The sequence below is a fragment of the Mercenaria mercenaria genome, chromosome 7 (genome assembly GCF_021730395.1).
Source record: "Mercenaria mercenaria strain notata chromosome 7, MADL_Memer_1, whole genome shotgun sequence".
NCBI classification, from domain to species: domain Eukaryota; kingdom Metazoa; phylum Mollusca; class Bivalvia; order Venerida; family Veneridae; genus Mercenaria; species Mercenaria mercenaria.
Genome location: NC_069367.1, coordinates 46,729,729 through 46,751,229, shown reverse-complemented (window position 1 = coordinate 46,751,229; position 21,501 = coordinate 46,729,729). Strand labels below are relative to the sequence as shown.

The 21,501-nt window shown below is 35.1% G+C and overlaps 2 protein-coding genes across 3 annotated transcripts in view; one reads left to right on the top strand and one right to left on the bottom strand.

Annotated features, from left to right (window-relative positions):
• LOC123554233 (26S proteasome non-ATPase regulatory subunit 1-like) overlaps positions 1-21,501 on the top strand; it is a 319,840-nt gene that overhangs the window by 254,129 nt on the left and 44,210 nt on the right. The gene's annotated exons all lie outside the window — the stretch shown is intronic.
• LOC123554235 (5-hydroxytryptamine receptor 2A-like) overlaps positions 15,904-21,501 on the bottom strand; it is a 34,997-nt gene continuing 29,399 nt past the window's right edge. For both annotated transcript variants that reach the window (XM_045344232.2, XM_045344233.2), the window contains exon 3: positions 15,904-19,425. In XM_045344232.2, the coding sequence (XP_045200167.1) occupies positions 18,206-19,425 (1,220 nt within the window). In that variant the 3' untranslated portion in view covers positions 15,904-18,205. The remainder of the gene's footprint in view (positions 19,426-21,501) is intronic.

The following is a 21,501-nucleotide window of genomic DNA, read 5'->3' as shown; positions in this document are numbered from 1 at the left end:
ATAGGGACCAATTTAGCTAAAAATATAAACACGTTTAATGGCCTCTTTTCATGAACCCCTTCATGAATCTTCATCAGACTACTGCTGTAATTATTCGTCTAATTATTCTTTTGCGAAAAATTAAAAAGAACCATTTAAATTGTTAAAGTGCGGTGTTTAGTTTTGCAATTTGAAAAATGTTAGATGAAAGATGAATGTTAGATGAAAAATTCATAAACTTCTTTCCTTATTACAATTCGCCGACTATCATTTTTAAAGATATTTCTTGTTGTCCTTATCCTGGAAGTATTTTCTGAGAGTACTATCATTGATATAATGTGATAAATTGTTTGATTGAAGAGTACATCAGTATTTTGATTGATGAGCAGATGCTTTGAGCAGGTACATGGATACTTGTAAGATCTCATTAAGATAGACATATCAGTTCAACAATTTGTTCTACCCTTTATTTAACCTTTCATTGCTCCAATTTCATGTAGAATTCCAGTTAAAACCTGCATTTTCACTTTAGCAGAAGCCCTATTTTTTGGAACAGGTTGCTATGGTATAGAGTCAGTTTATAGCCTGATAGTTTTACTTTAGAAATTCATTTCAGTTTCTCATAAGAATTAGACAAGAAATGATCTGAACTTTATTTATTTAAGTGGGGCACCTGCTTAGCTCAATAGAGAGATTGCATGTTTATGAATCTTAGGGTCATGGGTTTGATCCATAAAAGTAGGATATATTCTCTGTTGATAATTGGGTAGTAGATATATTGTTTAAAATAGTTTATCATCCATGTTGGTACTGTACTAGTATCCAGCAAAGTTACAGTATATTGCACAATATGATACAGTCAACCTCTAAACTATGTATAGCAATTGTCCTACAAAACTGGAGTACAGTTCAAAAAGGGCTAAACCTAAAACGAGCAATCATGATAATAGAAACAGAAAATTTCAATGGTAGTTTACTAGACTTAAATCTTACGTCATAGACATTCTGTAATAGGCAGTAGTGAGAGAAAAATTAGATTGAATATTTGTAACTGATTTATAGTGGTGAGATATGCTAAACAGACAATAAATGACATGATCCTACAGAAATACATAAATATGCAGCCATCTACATCATAAATCTACTTTATTTATCTTGTGGGTGCCATTTGTTTTTCATAAATCATGCATTTCTCTAAATTCTTGTTAAAGTGCTGTGCTGGCCTGCAGACAATATTTCATATCATAATCAGATAGACAGTAAAAAGCTATGGAAGAAAATTGCTTTTTTTTCTCTCTTTTTATGCCCCCGAAGGGAGGCATATAGTTTTTGAACCGTCTGTTTGTCTGTCTGTCGGTCTGTCTGCAATTTTCGTGTCCGGTCCATATCTTTGTCATCGATGGATGGATTTTCAAATAACTTGGCATGAATGTGTACCACAGTAAGACGACGTGTCGCGCCCAAGACCCAGGTCCGTAGGTCAAGGTCACACTTAGACATTAAAGGATAGTGCATTGATGGGCGTGTCCGGTCCATATCTTTGTCATCGATGGATGGATTATCAAATAACTTGGCATAAATGTGTACCAGAGTAAGAGGACTTGTTGCGCGCAAGACCCAGGTCCGTAGCTCAAAGGTCAAGGTCACACTTAGACGTTAAAGGATAGTGCATTGATGGGCGTGTCCAGCCCATATCTTTGTCATCGATGGATGGATTTTCAAATAACTTGGCATGAATGTGTACCACAGTAAGATGACGTGTCATGCGCAAAACCTAGGTTCGTAGCTCAGAGGTCAAGGTCACACTTAGACATTAAAGGATAGTGCATTGATGGGCGTGTCCGGTCCATATCTTTGTCGGTCTGTCAGTCTGTCCGCAATTTTCGTGTCCGGTCCATATCTTTGTCATCGATTGATGGATTTTCAAATAACTTGGCATGAATGTGTACCACAGTAAGAGGACGTGTCGCGCGCAAGACCCAGGTCCGTAGCTCAAAGGTCAAGGTCACACTTAGACATTAAAGGATAGTGCATTGATGGGCGTGTCTGGTCCATATCTTTGTCATCGATGGATGGATTTTCAAATAACTTGGCATGAATATGTACCACAGTAAGACGACGTGTCTTGCGCAAGACCCAGTTTCGTAGCTCAAAGGTCAAGGTCACACTTAGACGTTAAAGGATAGTGCATTGATGGGCGTGTCTGGTCCATATCTTTGTCATCGATGAATGGATTTTCAAATAACTTGGCATGAATGTGTACCACAGTAAGACGACATGTCACACGCAAGACCCATGTCCGTAGCTCAAAGGTCAAGGTCACACTTAGACGTTAAAGGTCCTTTTTCATGATAGTGCATTGATGGGCATGTCCCGTCCATATCTTTGTCATTCATACATGGATTTTAAAATAACTATGCATGAATGTGTGACACAGTAAGACGACGTGTCGCGCGCAAGACCCAGCTCCGTAGGTCAAAGGTCCTTAACTCTAACATCGGCCATAACTATTCATTCAAAGTGACATAGGGGGCATGTGTCATCCTATGGAGACAGCTCTTGTTTTATATATAATATATATATTTGTTCCTCTTGTTCAAAATGCATATTTTATTTGTTTTGATTTAAGGTGAATTAGTTAGTGTGTCTGTCCCCTCCAAGGGCTGTATGGGGTTTTACCTCATCTAAGCAAAGTAATTTTCTGTCTGCATTATGTTTGTCATTTTAAAAGCTTTTGAATATCTGCTTCCTGATACACATAAAGATGTTGCATTTGATATAAACAACATAATTGTGATAGGCAGTTTCCTAGTGAAATTATCTATCACCCTAAACAGTTTATCAGACGACTAGAGATTCATTGATTTAAGTTTGAAAGAAAGTGTTTTCATTCACAAACAATATCTCATTTATCATAATGAACATTTTGCTATTGTTCCTTTGATAGTTTCAGGTTTGTTTTAATTTTAGCTCACATGAACAAGACATTCCTTATGGGGACCATCTACCAAAAGTGTTGCTGCCAGAGCAAACAGCCACATTTGTATTTAAAGAGGCGTTAACAATCTGCTTTTCAGGAAATGCTTTAATGATTTCACGGAGATGTTTTGGTGACTCTATACCAAGTTTTTTTGTTTTTCTTTAAAATACCTTCATTATAAGATCATAGTCACTTTCATAATTATGTAGAGCTTAATTTGTAGGATGTTTCTTATATGCTTATTTTAGAAACTTTTAAAATCTTCTTTAAAAAAAAAATGCTGACCCAGTTTTAGAATAGTTTCAGAGATATTTTCTACCAAATTTGTGCAAGCAAGCTATGAAACTGTTGTGAGTTTTCTAAGGCCATCCTGGTCCTCTTCTTTAAGATCTTTGTTACCAGTTTTTGAGGTTAAGGTAACAGTCTGTGTGTGATTATTCATTAAATGAAAATTGTGTTCACACTTAAAGCAGTTGTTTCAGCTGCATAAAAGGTCACAACTTCAAGGTCAAGGCCACAAAGTATAATTATTTTATTGTATCTGTTTGAGTCAAACCAGAGACAGTCTCCTATTTCAAATTTAAGTCTGCTGGGTCAGCTTTAGGACAGGCATAAATTTGATTCCTGATTTTCACTAAAATAGCACTTGACTTGGCACAGCCAATACCTTTGGCTACAGATCTAACTCTGTACTGAATTCTGAAATATTTATAGAATGTTTCTTACAAATCTGTTGCTAATGTGAGGTTCTGTTTTGTCATTATTCATTGATACAAAGTCCTTAAAATTATATATTATATACTCCTTAAAATCATCAGAGAGCCCATCTAGATATATAATCGTGTTCAAAGTGTTTCAGCAAGGAGGTTGTAGGTTTTACCTAGGTTAATGATTTTTATCACAGTTTGATATTGTTCAAGGTGATGGCAGTGATACCAGAAAGGTGTTTCAGGTTCCAGATCCATTGTACCTGTGTTGTGTAACAAATTTGATCTTTGGGAATTTCATGTTTTGTGCTGTAGATAAATTAATAGATTTTACTTCGAACTGGCATGCCAGTTGGAATTACGTTCTTAGAAATATTTTCCTGCAGATTGTTATTGATATTTGTAATGTAATAATGAAAGGAATGATGAAAAAGGTGAAGACCTTTTGAAATTTATATCATTCTATTGGTTGCTTATGATATTTCATCTATGTTCAATCAAGAACATGGCTGTTTGTTTCTGACTCAATGCCTCTAATTTTGTTTAATTGATTATGTTCAAGGCAATTTCGTCATTATAAATGTTTTGCAACAGAAATTGCTTTTTTTCTACAGATTTCAGTGAAGATTTTGCATGTTCATGCAAGGTACCATGAATCAGTACATATCTTGTGAAAATATAGATTTCTCTGTGGTGTGTCTATGATAGTACTTGCGATAAGGTTTAATGATGCACTGGAAAGAAATGGAAACTACCCCAGGAGACTGCATGTGAATCTTGTAAATGATGCTAATAGATCACATGCATGAGTCAGTTTGATTATTATTGTAGGTATGGTTATGCCATGAAAGTCCAGGGTACATGTTTTAGTGCCTCTGAAATGCACTATTTTAGATAAATACTTTTTCATAATGACACACACAAAAATTTTTTTACATGAAAAGCATAATGTAGAATGTATAGGTTTCGTTAAAATACATCAGGTAATTAGTGTTGTAGGCAGAGTTACCACAGGAACATATTTGACTGGGATTCACTCTGTTCTAATATACCATTAACAAAGCCAATGTAACCTGAGGGTTTTTTTTCCTATTAAATGTAAGTAAATCGAAGGGAGTTAGTACTGGCAATCATTTTGATAATTCTTGGAAATTCTTAGCATAATTTGTGTTTAACAAAATTAATGTAAGTAGGTAAAGGTTGGTTGTAAATTTAAAAGCAATTTATCACTTCTTATTTTATTACCTCCTTTTAAGTCAGTAGATTTTGTGCCTCTTTAAACTAGATCAACATGAAACATGCTAAATAATTATGTCTCCCACCACACAGTGGTGTGGGAGACATATTGATTTACTCCTGTGTGTCTGTCTGTCTGTCACAAAGCTTGTCCGCACTCTTAAATCGAACATTTCTCATCCGATTTTCACCAAACTTGAAAAAATGTGTTTGACCATGAGAGCTCGGCCAAGTTCAATAACTAGCCAAATCCTCCCTGGCACTTTTGAATTATGGATCTTGAATTATTGATTGGGTCCATTCATCAAAGCCATGGAGAGAAACTAGACATTTTTCAATGTTGCAGTTGTGGGAGACATGCGCTTTTCTCAAAAGCATCTCAAGTTAGAAATCTGTTGTAACTGTATTTAAATACAAATGAAGACAAATTAGTTTTGCATCAGCATAATGAGCCATCTTGTGTCTATCTTGATTGCAACTGATTGATAAATATTAAAACAAAAAAAAATATCAAAAACACTTGTATGGATTTTATGAATGTTTACTAGATAATTTTTAGTATGAAATATGAAGTCATATGTACGACTGTTTTATGTGTTTACTTGTTTACTACATTTTAGGTTTTATTTTAAGCTATGTGATAACATCATTTAGAAGAAAACAATTTTATTGCTTTTCCTATGATCTTTTGATAAATTTTGAAACTTATAGTGCCATCTGTTACAAAGTGAATTAAAGGCGTATGCTAGAACTCGGAGCGAAATTTTTCCCCAAAATACCGTTTTCAAGGGCAGATAACTCTTTTTCAGTACCAGTGACCTATGATTTTTATTGCATATTTTTGTTTCTAAGATGATTGTCCTTCAATATCCAAAGTTCAAAGAAATCTATTTTTGGGGAAAAATTCGCCCATCTCATATACAGGGAATGCTAGCGTAAGCCTTTAAAGTAGTCTGTAAGTATTTATTAATGAGGAACAGTGGAAGGGCTTCTACTCAATCATAATCTTATAAACAAAAAATTGTTTGTCTTGATTAAGTTAATTACATAAATGTTTGATATACAATGTCAGTGACCTAAGTAAAGTTTTATATTTATCAGTTTTCTCACATAAAAGGGTTCTTAATGTTATTGCCAGTGCAGAATGAAGATTGATAAGATTAAAACAATTCAGCAAGCGATTTGTTGCAACAGTTATCTGTGTTTGTTATTTACTTAGAAGTGTAGTGTTATCTCACCTATTTGACAGTTTTTGTTGAACCTGCATGCGGAGAGTGAAGACGTAGCCATCCGAATGGCTGTATGGGGTATGTGCATTAGAAGGTTTAAGTATGTCCGTCTGTATTTTTTGTATGCACTATGACTTTGACATGCATGGAGCAATCTAGTTTATATTTGGCATAAATGTTAACCTCAATGAGATGGAGTGTTATCCAAATCTCATGTTCCTATCTCAAAGGTCAAGGTCACACTTTGAGGTCATAGGTCATGTCATATCTTTCTCGAGCCATAACTTTGACATGTATAAAAGAGGTTGTTTAAACTTTGGCATGAATGTTACCCTTCATTAGACCGAGTGTTGCACACAAACCCCAGATTCCTATCTCAAAGGTCAAGGTCACACTTAGGTGATAAAGGTCATATATGATCTTGGGCAATAACTTTGACATTTGATTCCTATCTCAAAGGTCAAGGTCACAGTTAACTTTGAAATTTAGATTTACATTTTAGTATATTCTAATGCGTATTCTGGTTCATTTAAATTTTTGGCACATCACAAAATTTTTGGAATTTTATATTGATCAGTAAAGATTAATGTATCAGTGTTTCCAGATTCTTGGTGTTTTCAGTTGCATAAAATGTGCGAATATTAAAATTGTTGGAAAATAACACAAACATTTCTAAACAATGTAATGAGCATGGGGTTTTAGTACAGCCCTGCTATACACTGCGAAAAAAGGGTCAATATACGGGAGTGTACGGTCCCGTATATTTCGAAAATACGGGCGTATACGGGATGTATATTACAAATATACGGCCCTAATATCCCGATCCCGTATTCGGAACATCTAGATACGGGAAGTCCGTATATTTGTCATGATATAAGGGGATCCCGTATACGCGAATATACATAAATGTATATTTCCCGTATATATGCAAATATAGAACTTTCCTAAAAAATCCCTAGAAATGGTGTTTATTCGTGTCCTCTTTAACATAAGTTTCATTTTCATGTATTCGAAGAGTCTTGAGACTTTTTTTCCCGTTTACTTTCCGTATTTTAGAATATACGGAACACGTATACGAGCCTGTATATTCCGAATATACGGATCCCGTTATTTTTGTCATATACGGACTGTGATTGCATCAAATTTATAGGGGGCATTTTACGGACTTGTATTTTCTAATATACGGGCTTCGGATTTTTTTTCCGAATACGCATGATATACGTAGTAACGGATCCCGTATTTTTGTCATATACGGACTGTGATTGCATCTAATATACGGGGCATAATACGGACTTGTATTTTCTAAATATACGGGCTTCGGATTTTTTCCGTATACGCAGATTTTACTAAGTATACGGATCCCGTACTTTTGTCATAACGGGCATATCAAACCTGTATTTTTGATATACGTGCTACGGACTAGTCTCGTATATGCATGGTATACGAAATTTAACGGAACCCGTACTTGTGTCATATACGGGGAAAATACGAAACTGTATTTTTTATTATACGGGCTACGGACTAGTCCTGTATATGCATGGTATACGCAATATACGGATCCCGTACTTGTGTCATATACGGAATGTATTTGCATCTGATATACGGGGATATACGAACCTGTAGTTTTTGATATACGGGCTACGGACTAGTCCTGTATATGCATGGTATACGCAATATACGGATCCCGTACTTGTGTCATATACGGAATGTATTTGCATCTGATATACGGGGATATACAAACCTGTAGTTTTGATATACAGGCCGGGTTTTTTTCCCCGTTTATGCAAGATATGCAGAGTATACAGATTCCATATTTGTGTCACTTTTAGACTGAATTTGGTTTTCGTATTCGGGGAATTCAGGACCAGTATTTCTAAAAGATACATTTACCAGCTTTTCCCGTATATGCATGTATAGTATACAAATCCCGTATTTTTCTTTTATGTAAACTGATTTTGTATAGGGCACACACTGAAAGATGACAAATGAATGTCGGTGATACCTACGCAGAATACGGTATGTTAGAAAAAAGCAAGACAAAGACAGGGTATGAGAAAAAAATCATATTGTTATTAATTGGAGACATGTCAGATTAAACTAACATTTTATTCAACTTAATACTTTTTAATCAGTTTTTTCAACGGTTATGAATCATTTTCATTTCTTGTCCAAATGAAATAAGCAGAATTAAAATGTGAGTAATCAATAACATCAAGCATTTCTTTATATTATTATATGTTCATTCTGATTGAAAAACTAGCAATTCGCACATTTAATTCTGCGCGGTTGACTCAACAAATCAGTTGAGTATAACTTTTTTTTACTATTGTCTGTACATTTTTTTCGTTATTCCCATGAATTCTATACCGCTATAGGCTTTTCGATTTGCCGTCTTCAAAAAAGAGCAGTACACCCTCCTATTGTCCGAAGATGTACTTTAAAAAGAGCATGTTGGTTCTGTACTGGAACACGATATGTAAGCAGGTTACAAATGATGAACCACATGGAAAATATTCAGTATCCTGATCTCAATAAAGTATAAGCTTTTATCTGTTGTTACGAATGTCACTGAGAACGAATGGCTAAACCGGGCTGTCTGTCTGCATCTGTTGATCAACTAGTAGAAACTTCACACTAAGTATTTTTCTCTATCGTGAAAATAAATAGTCGCCCGTTTTCGGGCTTCCAGTAAACAACTCTTGTGTCAACCTGGAATAAAAAAAAATGCACGCATTAAAAGTTATAAAAAATCGACTCTTGCAATTCATGGATACTGATAAATTATATCTATTAAATGTTGTGAAAATTATGACGAAATAAAATGACATGTGGTCACCCCGGGAAAACGAACCCTGACCGCAGCGGCAATAAAGAAGTTTTCCACTGTCGTTACCAATTATAACGCAAGGGAGGGTGTAGTTGTTTAATGCACGTTAAATATATAATTTTTATCGAAAAAATTAGTTAAAAACATCTAATTCTCATGTGTTTCCGCAACATTTATAGTCTGTCAGTATACGTATCATAATTATACACCATTAATATCCATATATCTAAAAAAATATAATGCCGTGCCATGAGAAAACCAAACATAGGGGGTTTGCGACCAGCATGGATCGAGACCAGCCTGCACATCCGTGCAGTCTGGTCAGGAGCCATGCTGTTCGCTTTCAAAGCCTATTGGAATTAGAAAACTGTTGGCGAACAGCATGGATCTGAGCAGACTGCGCGGATGCGCAGGTTGGTCTCGATCAATGCTGGTCGAAAACTAAGGACTATTTTGGGTTTTTTCTCATGGCACGGCTCAATTATATATTTTTATTTCTGTTCTTGTCGGACGATCGGGAGGCCAGTGCCTTTTTTTAGTATTCGTTTTAAACATTGCGTTATTTTTTAATTTATTTTAACCCCAAGATTGCATACAGTTACACTAAAAATAAGATAATCTAATTGTGTCAAATGTTTAATCACCCTTTAAATTTCATTGTGTATTACAATATTGCCTTGGGATAAGAAATATCCGGTCAGTGTTTTTTAAAGCTGGGTCATAAAAATATTATAACCCACTTTTACAAGTGATAGGTACTTTAAATTTTATGGTTTTATGGTTAACCTGTTAAGTACATCATTTTGCGCCCTGCTGAAAAAAAGACGTTTGTGGTCATATTTGAAGATTTACAGCTGTAAAATGGGCGTAAACAAGAACTGAAAAAATACCAGTCAATCGAAATATCGCAACTTTAATTTGTTAAATGTCAAAATGGTCCGTTGAAAATCGATTTAAAATAACAGACTAAGCTGGGGCAATTACTTATTGTTTGTACATGTATGGTCCTGAAAGTAAATGTTTGTTTTAGATGTATAATAGTAACGATTTTAAATATTTAGATACATATTCATATACTAAATATTACTTTTATTTTGACAATAAATAAAAGTATTAAAATTTCATATTCGACTTTCCGCATTTCACTTTAATATTAATTTAAACTTTATTCAATACATCTTATAAACCTTGCCTAAATGCATCAGATAAAAAAAAATATAATGACCAAAGCTATAGTTATCGATTCACCCACCCCCACCCCCACCCCCGTGTTACAACAACAACACTTTGTACGGAAATCGACAAATTGGATTATTTGTTCTCCCCTTTATCGGTTTTAAAGATGTTTTAAAAATTGGTATGCAAAAATCTAAGTATGTATGTATTTTAGGTCACTATTAAATTCTTATAACTTTCAGATTAATAATCAAATTCTACATAATATAATTGTTATTATTACCAACCTTTTTTTTAATACTTTTAAAAAATAAATACGCATGACAACCGATTACCCTAGACTTACAAAGTCTGTAGAGATTAAATAATCTGTAATAGTATTAATTTCTTCATACTGACACTGATATTTTCGCAAGAAAACATTTTCTCTCTAGACAGAGGCAAGAGTTGTTGTAATTTTTTGCCAAAGTGCCATCTAGAAAAAAACGTATTTTGTCAGATTACCGGTACCCATTTTCTTAAAAAAAAAAAGGGTTGTAATTATTAACTTTATTAATGCTTTTCCGAGATTCCAGTTTTTTAATCGAATGAATGAACGTGCGTGCCCCCCTTATTCATTCTTAAAGCTAGCCTCGGCTACCTAGCTTCTACGAAAAAAAAACTTCTATCTGGAGTTGTTTTTGTCCTTTCAACTTTAATCCGTTTAAAACCCCCAAAGGTATTCATCAAATGATTTTTGCACGATATTTTTTATTTCAAACACTTGCAACATCAACATTTTGGGGACTGACATCCTTGTAGACTATCCGGGTGAAAGAATGAATGAAATAAAAGTTAAATGATTAGTTGTGAAGAAATGATCAATCGAATGAATGAATGGGAAAGAACTACTTAACGGCTATTCTGAATTTCTTTTTTATGTTAAGATTACAAAATTAAACTGACCTTTTTTACGCTTCTGAATTTGTTAAAGCAATAAAAAGCAACCCATTTTTCCGATTAATTGAAATATAATTCATGGTCTGGTTTGTCACAAAAAAAAAAAAAAGTTTATAAAAAATTTAAAACATATAAAATCAAAAAGTACTTACTCGTGACTTCCTTTCCCTCTGAAATATGCAATACAGATTATCGCGTGCGGTCACTTGAGCCAGATGTTATCGCTTCGGGATATACGAACGCGCGAAGCGTGACGAAGCATGTTCTCAACTGATTGGATACCTAATATCTGTTTTGCATTAAAGATCCCAATTAATTTGCGCTAATTTGTGTTAAAATTTGGGATTCATCGAGTTTCTGATATTTTCAATTTGCAGGTAGAAAAATGTTAGAAATTGTCAGACTGGGGTTTCCAGGGTTAGGGGTACATGGGGTATCTATCTGATTTAGTTAATATACATACAAATTATTATCAATTAATGGTTGCAAGTAAAACTGTTCGGCAGAAATTATATGTACATTTATTTTCGTGGAGATGGGTAAATCGTGTAAATGCTTATATCATTTGATTTAATGAAATACCCTCATTAATCTTTGCCAATATTTTTCGAGCGTTTTCGTTAATTTTTAAGCAATAATTTGTATTTTATACGTCAATCAGTGTCACGCCATCAACGTTACCACGGTTATAAAGTAATGTGATGTTATCGCTACCTGTTTTATCTTTATAAATTTTATTTTTTCTCTTAAAGTATTTATTTTTTTAGTACGCTTGTGACTGGTAATGTGTCGTTCTTGTTCTCTAGAATATTTTAAATTAATTGACTTTTTTACAACGGGTTGAATATGATAACTTTTAATAAATGGACTATAAATATCACGGTGCGTTTGACAAAAAAGTGGAAAGTTTTAAATAAATTTAGGGGAAAAGGTATGGCCAAAGCTCGAACCCACTACCTGATATTGGCAGCTAAACCCCTTTGCCGCCCACTACCTGCCAATGCGATAGTATAATATCAACTAAGAATTATAAAATGTAATATTTGTATCGCTATTTATGTTTGGACATTGAAATGAATTTATGGAAATATACGAAATATTCACATGTGCTAGGTCAATACTAAAGGACCCTACATCCACGAGAAATAAAATAGTCTGCCACAGTGTATACTACATGGAATAGAGGGACATAGGAAAAAATTTATTTATCACGTGCACACGTGTTAGCAAACCCCATTCCACATGTTAGATACCACGTGCGAATGTGTTGATTAACACGTTTCGCACGTAAATAACATCTTAGCTAAACGTTCGCATGTGATAGCTATCACGTTCGCAGTGTTAGCTGACACGTGCGAACGTGAAATATTACCAACGAAACTAATCGAGATGTCAGCCTTTTTTCATAAACAAGAAACACTTACTTCGTAAATTACAGCTAACTATAAATAACACTTCCTCATGAAAGACATCCATTTTTGAAAAATTGCAGATCTTTCACGCTTTTTCAAATTGGGTCAGCTAACACGTGCGCACGTGTTAGTTATCACATGGGCCCCATGGTAGTATAACGTGCTGTCACTTGCGCACGTGATAGTTATCACCCCACACGTGTGAATTACCACTTTCGCACGTGGTAGCTAACTCGTGCGCAACAGAAAAATAAATATTTCATATGAAAGGCGTTTGTTCGAATCTTTTGGACGCAGACACATTATATCGATTATTTTTTCGTCTGTAAAAATATTAGAATTGATTTCAAAGTAAAGTATCAATACAGTCTTATATACTTTTTCAGTTCAAAATATAAATGGATTAATTTTCCCCTTTTTTTCTATAAATATTTGCATTGTATGACAAGCGTTGGAAATGTGCAGAAAAACAGTTAATTTATGCTTGATTAGATTTTTACAATGGCGATGATCAACGGATGTATTTATCACTACAAATAAATAGGGATGAATTGATTAATCCTTTTCTTTTCACAATCGGCTATTTAGATTAAATGTTAAAATAAATCGGGAACGCGCTAGATGAAATGATGGATTCATTCATGTTTGATTTTAAATTTATACCTGTTTTGGTCCGTGAATGCTTTTTTCAGTTCATGTCATATTAGTATTAAACATTTCTTTCTTTCAATATTGGCATTCATTCTACAAACACGTACAAGTTCGAAAACATGCGAAACGTTTGACCTTTGAAATGGCCGGAGAATATAATTTTCACTACACATATTGATTGCATCCCGTATTTTTGAAATATATAAGTTATTTAAACCCCGTATTTCCGGCATATACGGGAAATATACGGAGTTGTATACCAAGCATATACGGACATATACGTCCCGTATTTTCGAAATATACAAATTATTTAAATCCCGTATTTCCGGCATATACGGGAATTATACGGAGTTGTATACGAAGAATATACGGGAAATTTAATCCCTGTATTTTCAAAATATACAAACTATACATACCCCGTATATCCAGAATATACGGGAAATATACGGAGTTGTATACAAAGAATATACGGGAAATATAAGTCCCGTATTTTTAAAATATACAAATTATTTAAATCCCGTATTTCTGGCATATACGGGAAATATACGGAGTTGTACACCAAGCATATACGGGACATATACGTGCCGTATTTTCGAAATATACAAATTATTTAAATCCCGTATTTCCGGCATATACGGGAAATATACGGAGTTGTATACGAAGAATATACGGGAAATTTAATCCCTGTATTTTCGAAATATACAAACTATACATATCCCGTATATCCAGAATATACGGGAAATATACGGGGTTGTATATGAAACATATACGGGAAATATACGTCCCGTATTTTCGTAATATACGGATTTATGTATTCCCGTACACCAGACATATACGGGAATATACGGTGTTGTATACGATCAGAATAACCCTTTTTAGAATTTCCCGTATTTCAATAATATACGGGGTATCGTATACTAAGAATTCCGTATTTCATAGTATACGGAAATCCGTATTTTATTAGTATACTGACTTTTAAATATACAAGCCCCGTACACGCCCGTATTTTAGTTTTCCCGTATTTCTTCCCGTATATGGGTAATATACGGGATCCCGTACACTCCCGTATATTAACTCTTTTTTCGCAGTGATAGATTGGTCTGGCATACTGCTCCAAGAGCAAGAGCCATAAGAAAAGACCAAGGATCTGTTTCTGAGTCATTGCAAAAAGACAAAATTATTGACAATTTCTTGGGTGGCCACCTTTCAAAATTGTTCAAAGAATTGAATTCCATGCAGAACTCTGGTTGCCATGGCAACCAAAAGGAAAAACTTTAAAAATCTTCTTGTCCAAAACCGCAAGGTATGGAGCCTTAATAATTGGCATGTGACATCATCTTATGGTCCTCTATAAAAATTGTTCAAATTATGCCCCTGGGGTGAAAAGAGGCCCCTCCCCTGGTGTCACAAGTTTTACATAGACTTAGATAGGAAAAAAACTTTTAAAAATCTTCTTGTCTAAAACCACAAGACTTAGGCCTTTGATATTTGGTACGTTGCATTGCCTTGTGGTCCTCTACCAAAATTGTTCAAATTATGCCCCTGGGGTGAAAAGAGGCCCTGCCCTGGGGGTCCCAAATTCAACATAGACTTATATAGGGAAAAAATCGTCTTGTCTGAAAGTTCAAGGCCTAAGCCTTTGATATTTGGTATGTAGCATTGCCTACTGGATCTCTAACAAGATTGTTCAAATTATGCCCCTGGGGTGAAAAGAGACCCCGCCCTGGGGGTCAGTTGTTATATGAGTTTCATGCATATAGGAATAAATACCTAAAAAATTATCAGATCATATTTCCTAGGCTGTTTAATTATAATTACCTGATGACCCCAAGTGATTAGGGGTCACTTGACCATGACCTTGACCTACTGACCTACTTTCTTGTTTTTTAAGATACAGCCTTGAAATTTGGATGACATGTACAGTTTTGCACACCGAACTTAAAACTGACTTTCAGTGACCATGAATGTGACCTACTGACCTACTTTCTAATATTTAAGCATCAGTTTGGCATTTTAAACGTGGCTCATATTACTCGGGTGAGCGATTCAGGGTCATCATGACCCTCTTGTTTAATCTAATTTATAGCTGTTTTGTTTGCCTAACTTGGGAGAAAAAAATCTGTAGTCCTTATTTAACAAATAATCAAGGCCTTCAAGTGGTTTATCGTCTAATTTACCATGGTTCAGAGTTCAGATGTGTAGGAATTGAACCACGAGGGCGTTAGCTTGTGGTTAAATACTGAAGCATCTGAACGATGAGCCGTGGTAAATTAGATGATAAATCACAAGAAGGCCTTGATTGCTTTCATTCTGACATGCTCATTGACATATTTTAATAAATATTATGCTGGACTTCATTTACCCAAGGAGCAATGTGTCAGACATGCGGCAATTTGACATCATAATGCTCTCTTACCGGTCTGCGCGTCAACCATTGTTTATTGCAGAATATACAGAGCTTGATTTCCTTCTATGTTTTGCTGGAAATCAAATCGAGCCATGTCAGAATAATTTATAAATAGCTCTGCTGAAACTGCCATTTCAGTGTAGAAAAAAGCTGCATTTGGGAATAACATGGGAGAAAACCTGGGATGCTCTGTGCAATACTGGAGGCAGAAATACCCCACACATACTTTGTTGAAGGCCATAGCACTTAGTTATATAATATTACGTTTACTATTGGTTGGTGGTTACTAAGGTGAATACCTGCTAGGGTCTGTTTTCTCTAATCATAGGATAAATTTCTGTATTTATTTCGTAACTCAAATGTTTATTCATAGTTTATTGCATTTTCATGATAGTTACAATATGTACAAAATGGTAAAATAATGTATAAATATTTTAAGGCATGTAAAACACTTACATATGAACACAAAATGTTAAATGCCAAGAGCTTAATTTATCTATTGTTACACCGTCAGTTAATTTACAGTGAATCAGAATTCTAAAACATTTCTTCTGTCTTATATTGAAACATGGCAACAATGGGGAGTAATCATAAATATGAAAAATTAAAAGCAGATTGCAACATTAATGCTTTCACGGAAATATTTTATCATTAGATATTTATTTGAATCTAGGAAATTCTCTTCAAATATACTTAAATTGGTTAAAGATTACTAACTATGTATGTAAAACTACAATCACGGTCATTTGTTGTAAAAAAATCTTCAATCTATATTTGTTTAGGTGTGAGGTTAAACCCAGTAACAACAAAATTAAACTGTATTGTCTATGCTGCTAATGTTTTAAGGAAAAAAACGCTGGTTAGTAAATTGCCATAGTTTCTTTTGTTGTTTCTTCCAGAACCATTATAATATGAGCCGTGCCATGGGAAAACCAACAGAAAGCTAACAGTTTCTCTAATAGCAATAGGCTTTGAAAGTGAACAGCATGGATCCTGACCAGACTGCGCGGATGCGCAGGCTGGTCTGAATCCATGCTGGTCGCAAAGCCACTATGTTGGTTTTCCCATGGCAGGGTCATATATTCTATCTATATCCAATGTAAATATGTGTCTCAAACATAAAATGACATGAGGTGATACATAGGCCCTCCTGGTAATTGCCAATAGATATTATAAAAAAAATAATGAAAATAAATGTTTAATCTTTATAACCAGTCGAAACAAAAGACAGTATCAGTATGAATTTAAAAGGTCATGTCAACTTAGGGCCAATTCGTTTCACTCAACCCGGGGCACGCCGGTCACGTGGGCGGCAAGAAAAAAAAATCTCGCCGGTTTATTGACAAACGAACATTTCGGTGTTCGCCGGCCACGTGAGTTGCAAATACAAAAAAAATAAATTGGAAATTTATTATGATTTACACTTGTGGCATGTTCCAAATAAGTTAGCAAATAGTTCTTGCAGTATGTTTCTACATCTACTGGTACTAACCCAAATTCACAAATGTTTATCCGATTTTATATCGCGAAAATATATGATTTGCCGCTTTGCCTATCTCGCAAGACCGGCGCAAATCGGCGTATGCCGGATAGACCCGGGCAGTGCCAGGAAGAATGCCTAGCCGGTTGGACGCGGCCAAACAGCGTACGCCGCAAAAGTGAAACGAATTGGCCCTTAGCTGTCTGTGATCCAGTACAGATAGTGTACCTCACTATAGAACATGTTGTATGTAAGGGTCGTTTGCTCATGGAGGTAAATTTGATCACATTTTTCCTTCAAAATTTTAGGCTCAAATCTGAGATAATATTCAACATGATTGTTAGTCTTTGAAGTGAAAAATAGTCATGTTCCATTACCTTTATTGAATTTAAAATGTGCATAACTTTAATCAAGATGTAAGACATGTTGAAGAGGATGGTTTTGCAAAATATTAAATATTTTATTCAATGTGTTTTGTAAATGTAAACATGACAGGATCTGATAGTAATAATAGATATAAAAGTGTTATGTTCAAAGGGCTTTTCAAACATTTTAGAATGTTTGAATATGAATTGCTAAAAAGAGTTCAGTTACTTTCTATTTTATTTAACCTGGAACCCTGTGGAAAAATTCATGAACTGTTCATGAATTTGACTTGGCTTTAACATTTATCTCAAGGTAATAGCGAATTGGTACCCATTGATTAGAGCTGTATTTCAGTTTTAATGTCTGTCAGTGAGTCCTGAAAGTTGATTAAAATGTACCTATTGATTAGAGCTGTGACTTGGCATTACCATCCATAAGTACTGAAAGTGGATAAGTACTCATTGATTGTATTTTGTGACTCGGCTTTACTGTCTGCCATTTAGAAAGAGTGAGTACGGAAAATTGACAGGTGCCCATTGATTAGAGCTCTATCTTGGCTTTATTGACTGTCACTGAGTCCTGAAAGTGGATTTGTACCTATTTATTAGAGCTGTGACTTGGCATTACCATCTGAAAATTAGTTGGGAAAGCAGACTGGTACCCATTGTTTGAAATTGTAACTTGCCATTACTGTCTGACATATAGTAAAATTGAGTCCGGAAATTAGATTGGTACCCCTTGATTAGAGCTGTGACTCGGCTTTACTATCTGACATATAGAAAGATTGAGTCCAAAAATTAGACTGGTACCCATTGATTAGAGCTGTGACTCAGCTTTATTGTCTGACATATAGTAAGATTGAGTCCGGAAAGTGGATTGATACCCATTTCGACTGTGCCATCGTACCCGCAGTGACTTCTGTATAGTCTTATATTGGCACTTTAACAGTTTGATGAATGTCATTTTGAACGTTTTATTGAACATTGTGTAAATAATGGGGTTTAACGTACTGGAGATATAACCTAACCACACAAAGGCAGTGAATAACAATGGTTGAAAGTTGCATTCCTTACATAACACTGTCATAATGTTTACAACAAAAAATGGTGCCCAGCATATCACAAATATCGCGAAGACAACTCCAAGAACTTTGGATGCCCTCTGTTCCGTGTTAACATCATCTTGGTCATGTCGAGGAGATCGATTCCCCGACGTATCATCCTTGTCTTTTCGCAAAAGAATACTGGCAGCTTTGAGAGCACTTTGATGCTTTGAGACTAAACTTTTTAGACGTTTCGGAGAATCATTACTGATTGTGCTACAGGTTGTAGTAGAAAGACTAAGACTATTTTTTCTCCAGTTTACACCATTGTGATTTTCTTCTATGATTGTGTCAAATTCTGGCTCAGGGTTTTTAGTGTACATTGGCGATGGAGGTGGGGTGATCTGGATTTCTGGAAGGCTCTTTTCAACTCCATTGCCCACTGATTTAACACTACGCGTTCGACAATGTTCTGGATAATTACAATTTTTATGCGGGCAACTTTTGGTCCGTCTTGGTTCAAATTTTACTCTCTGTCTGAATTTGATTGGTTTTCTACTAGTTGAACGGCGTATCATTGGTTGTCCTTCATTATCCTTGCCTTGGCCGCACATAGAGGCTTGCTTTCGCAGAAGTCGTATAGTTAATCCATAAGTAGTCACCATTATTGATAGAGGAATGAAAAATGCTCCGATTGATCCATATATTATAAATTCTTCATTTGTTAATGCACATTGATGACTGTTTAAAACATTTTTTTGATCTATAAATCCAAGAAAAGTGATCGGACTGGTGATCATCGATGACAGAATCCAGACTAGAACAATTTTTGTAAGAACAACACCTTTTGACTTGTTTCGTACAGAGAGAGGTGAACTTATAGCAAGGTAACGCTCAACCGATATTGTGCATAGATGAAGTATTGAAGACGTACACATTAGCACATCGCTTGTCACGTACAGGTCGCAGATGATATAGTCAAATGGCCAGTAACCTGGAATGAAAAAGAAAGCTGCTGTTATGTTGCAGTAATTACTAGTAAGTGCCAGTCTAACTGTTTAGCTGCACACATTCATAATGTACATGTAAAAATATTAATATTAAGAATAAAACAGAGTTTTAATCAGTTGTACAAAATATCAGACACATGATTAATAAAACTGTTATGAAAAATATTAATGTATTACATTTCAATATACAATTAATATAGGAATTATTTGCTAGGGAAATGAAAACATCATTAGAATCTTAATGGTTTGTTAACCATAATGTTTTATGATGGATTGTGGCATCTCCTTTATAAGCAGTCATTTTTTTTTTATTGGATATTTATCATTGAAAGGAATTTTTCCATGGAAACTACAGCAAAACATTTTCAGAAAGACTCCCAATTATTAAACATAATGAGGAAATGCATGTATAAGTTATTTTCTCACAATGAGTTGATTATTATTAGCTATTGTTATCCACAAAGAAGACTGACAAGTGATTCTGTTAATTGTAAGTTATTTACTAGATAAGTTTTGTTACTAGTTAAGATTTGGCAGCAACTACAGTTGGCACTCTCTCTGTTGACACAGTAATCAAGAATTCTTGTCATGTTTACTGGTGTTACAGTTTTTTTTAGCTCACCTGTCACAAAGTGACAAGGTGAGCTTTTGTGATCGCGCGGCGTCCGTCGTCCGTCCGTCCGTCCGTCCGTCCGTCCGTGCGTAAACTTTTGCTTGTGACCACTCTAGAGGTCACATTTTTCATGGGATCTTTATGAAAGTTGGTCAGAATGTTCATCTTGATGATATCTAGGTCAAGTTCAAAACTGGGTCACGTGCGGTCAAAAACTAGGTCAGTAGGTCTAAAAATAGAAAAACCTTGTGACCTCTCTGAGGCCAAATTTTTCATGAGATCTTCATGAAAATTGGTCAGAATGTTCACCTTGATGATATCTAGGTCAAGTTCGAAACTGGGTCACGTGGGGTCAAAAACTAGGTCAGTAGGTCTAAAAATAGAAAAACCTTGTGACCTCTCTAGAGGCCAAATTTTTCATGAGATCTTCATGAAAATTGGTCAGAATGTTCATCTTGATGATATCTAGGTCAAGTTCGAAACTGGGTCACGTGGGGTCAAAAACTAGGTCAGTATGTCTAAAAATAGAAAAACCTTGTGACCTCTCTAGAGGCCATCTTTCTCAATGGATTTTCATGAAAATTGGTCAGAATGTTCACCTTGATGATATCTAGGTCAAGTTCGAAACTGGGTCACGTGGGGTCAAAAACTAGGTCAGTAGGTCTAAAAATAGAAAAACCTTGTGACCTCTCTAGAGGCCATATTTCTCAAGAGATCTTCATGAAAATCGGTCAGATTGTTCACCTTGATGATATCTAGGTCAAGTTTGAAACTGGGTCACGTGCGGTCAAAGACTAGGTCAGTAGGTCTGAAAATAGAAAAACCTTGTGACCTCTCTAGAGGCCATATTTTTCATGGGATCTTTATGAAAATTAGTCAGAATGTTCACCTTGATGATATCTAGGTCAAGTTTGAAACTGGTTTATGTGTGGTCAATAACTAGGTCAGTAGATCTAAAAATAGAAAAACCTTGTGACCTCTCTAGAGGCCATATATTTCAAGAGATCTTCATGAAAATTGGTCAGAATGTTCACCTTGATGATATCTAGGTCGTGTTCGAAACTGGGTCATGTGCGGTCAAAAACTAGGTCAGTAGGTCTAAAAATAGAAAAACCTTGTGACGTCTCTAGAGGCCATATTTCTCAATGGATCTTCATGAAAATTGGTGAGAATGTTCAGCTTGATGATACCTAGGTCAAGTTCGTAACTGGGTCATGTTCGGTCAAAAACTAGGTCAGCAGGTCCAAAAATAGAAAAACCATGTGACTTCTCTAGAGGCCATATTTTTCATGAGATCTTCAGGAAAATTGGTGAGAATGTTCACCTTGATGATATCTAGGTCAAGTTCAAAAGTGGGTCACGTGCCTTCAAAAACTAGGTCATTAGGTCAAATAATAGAAAAACCTTGTGACCTCTCTAGAGGTCATATTTTTCAATGGATCTTCAT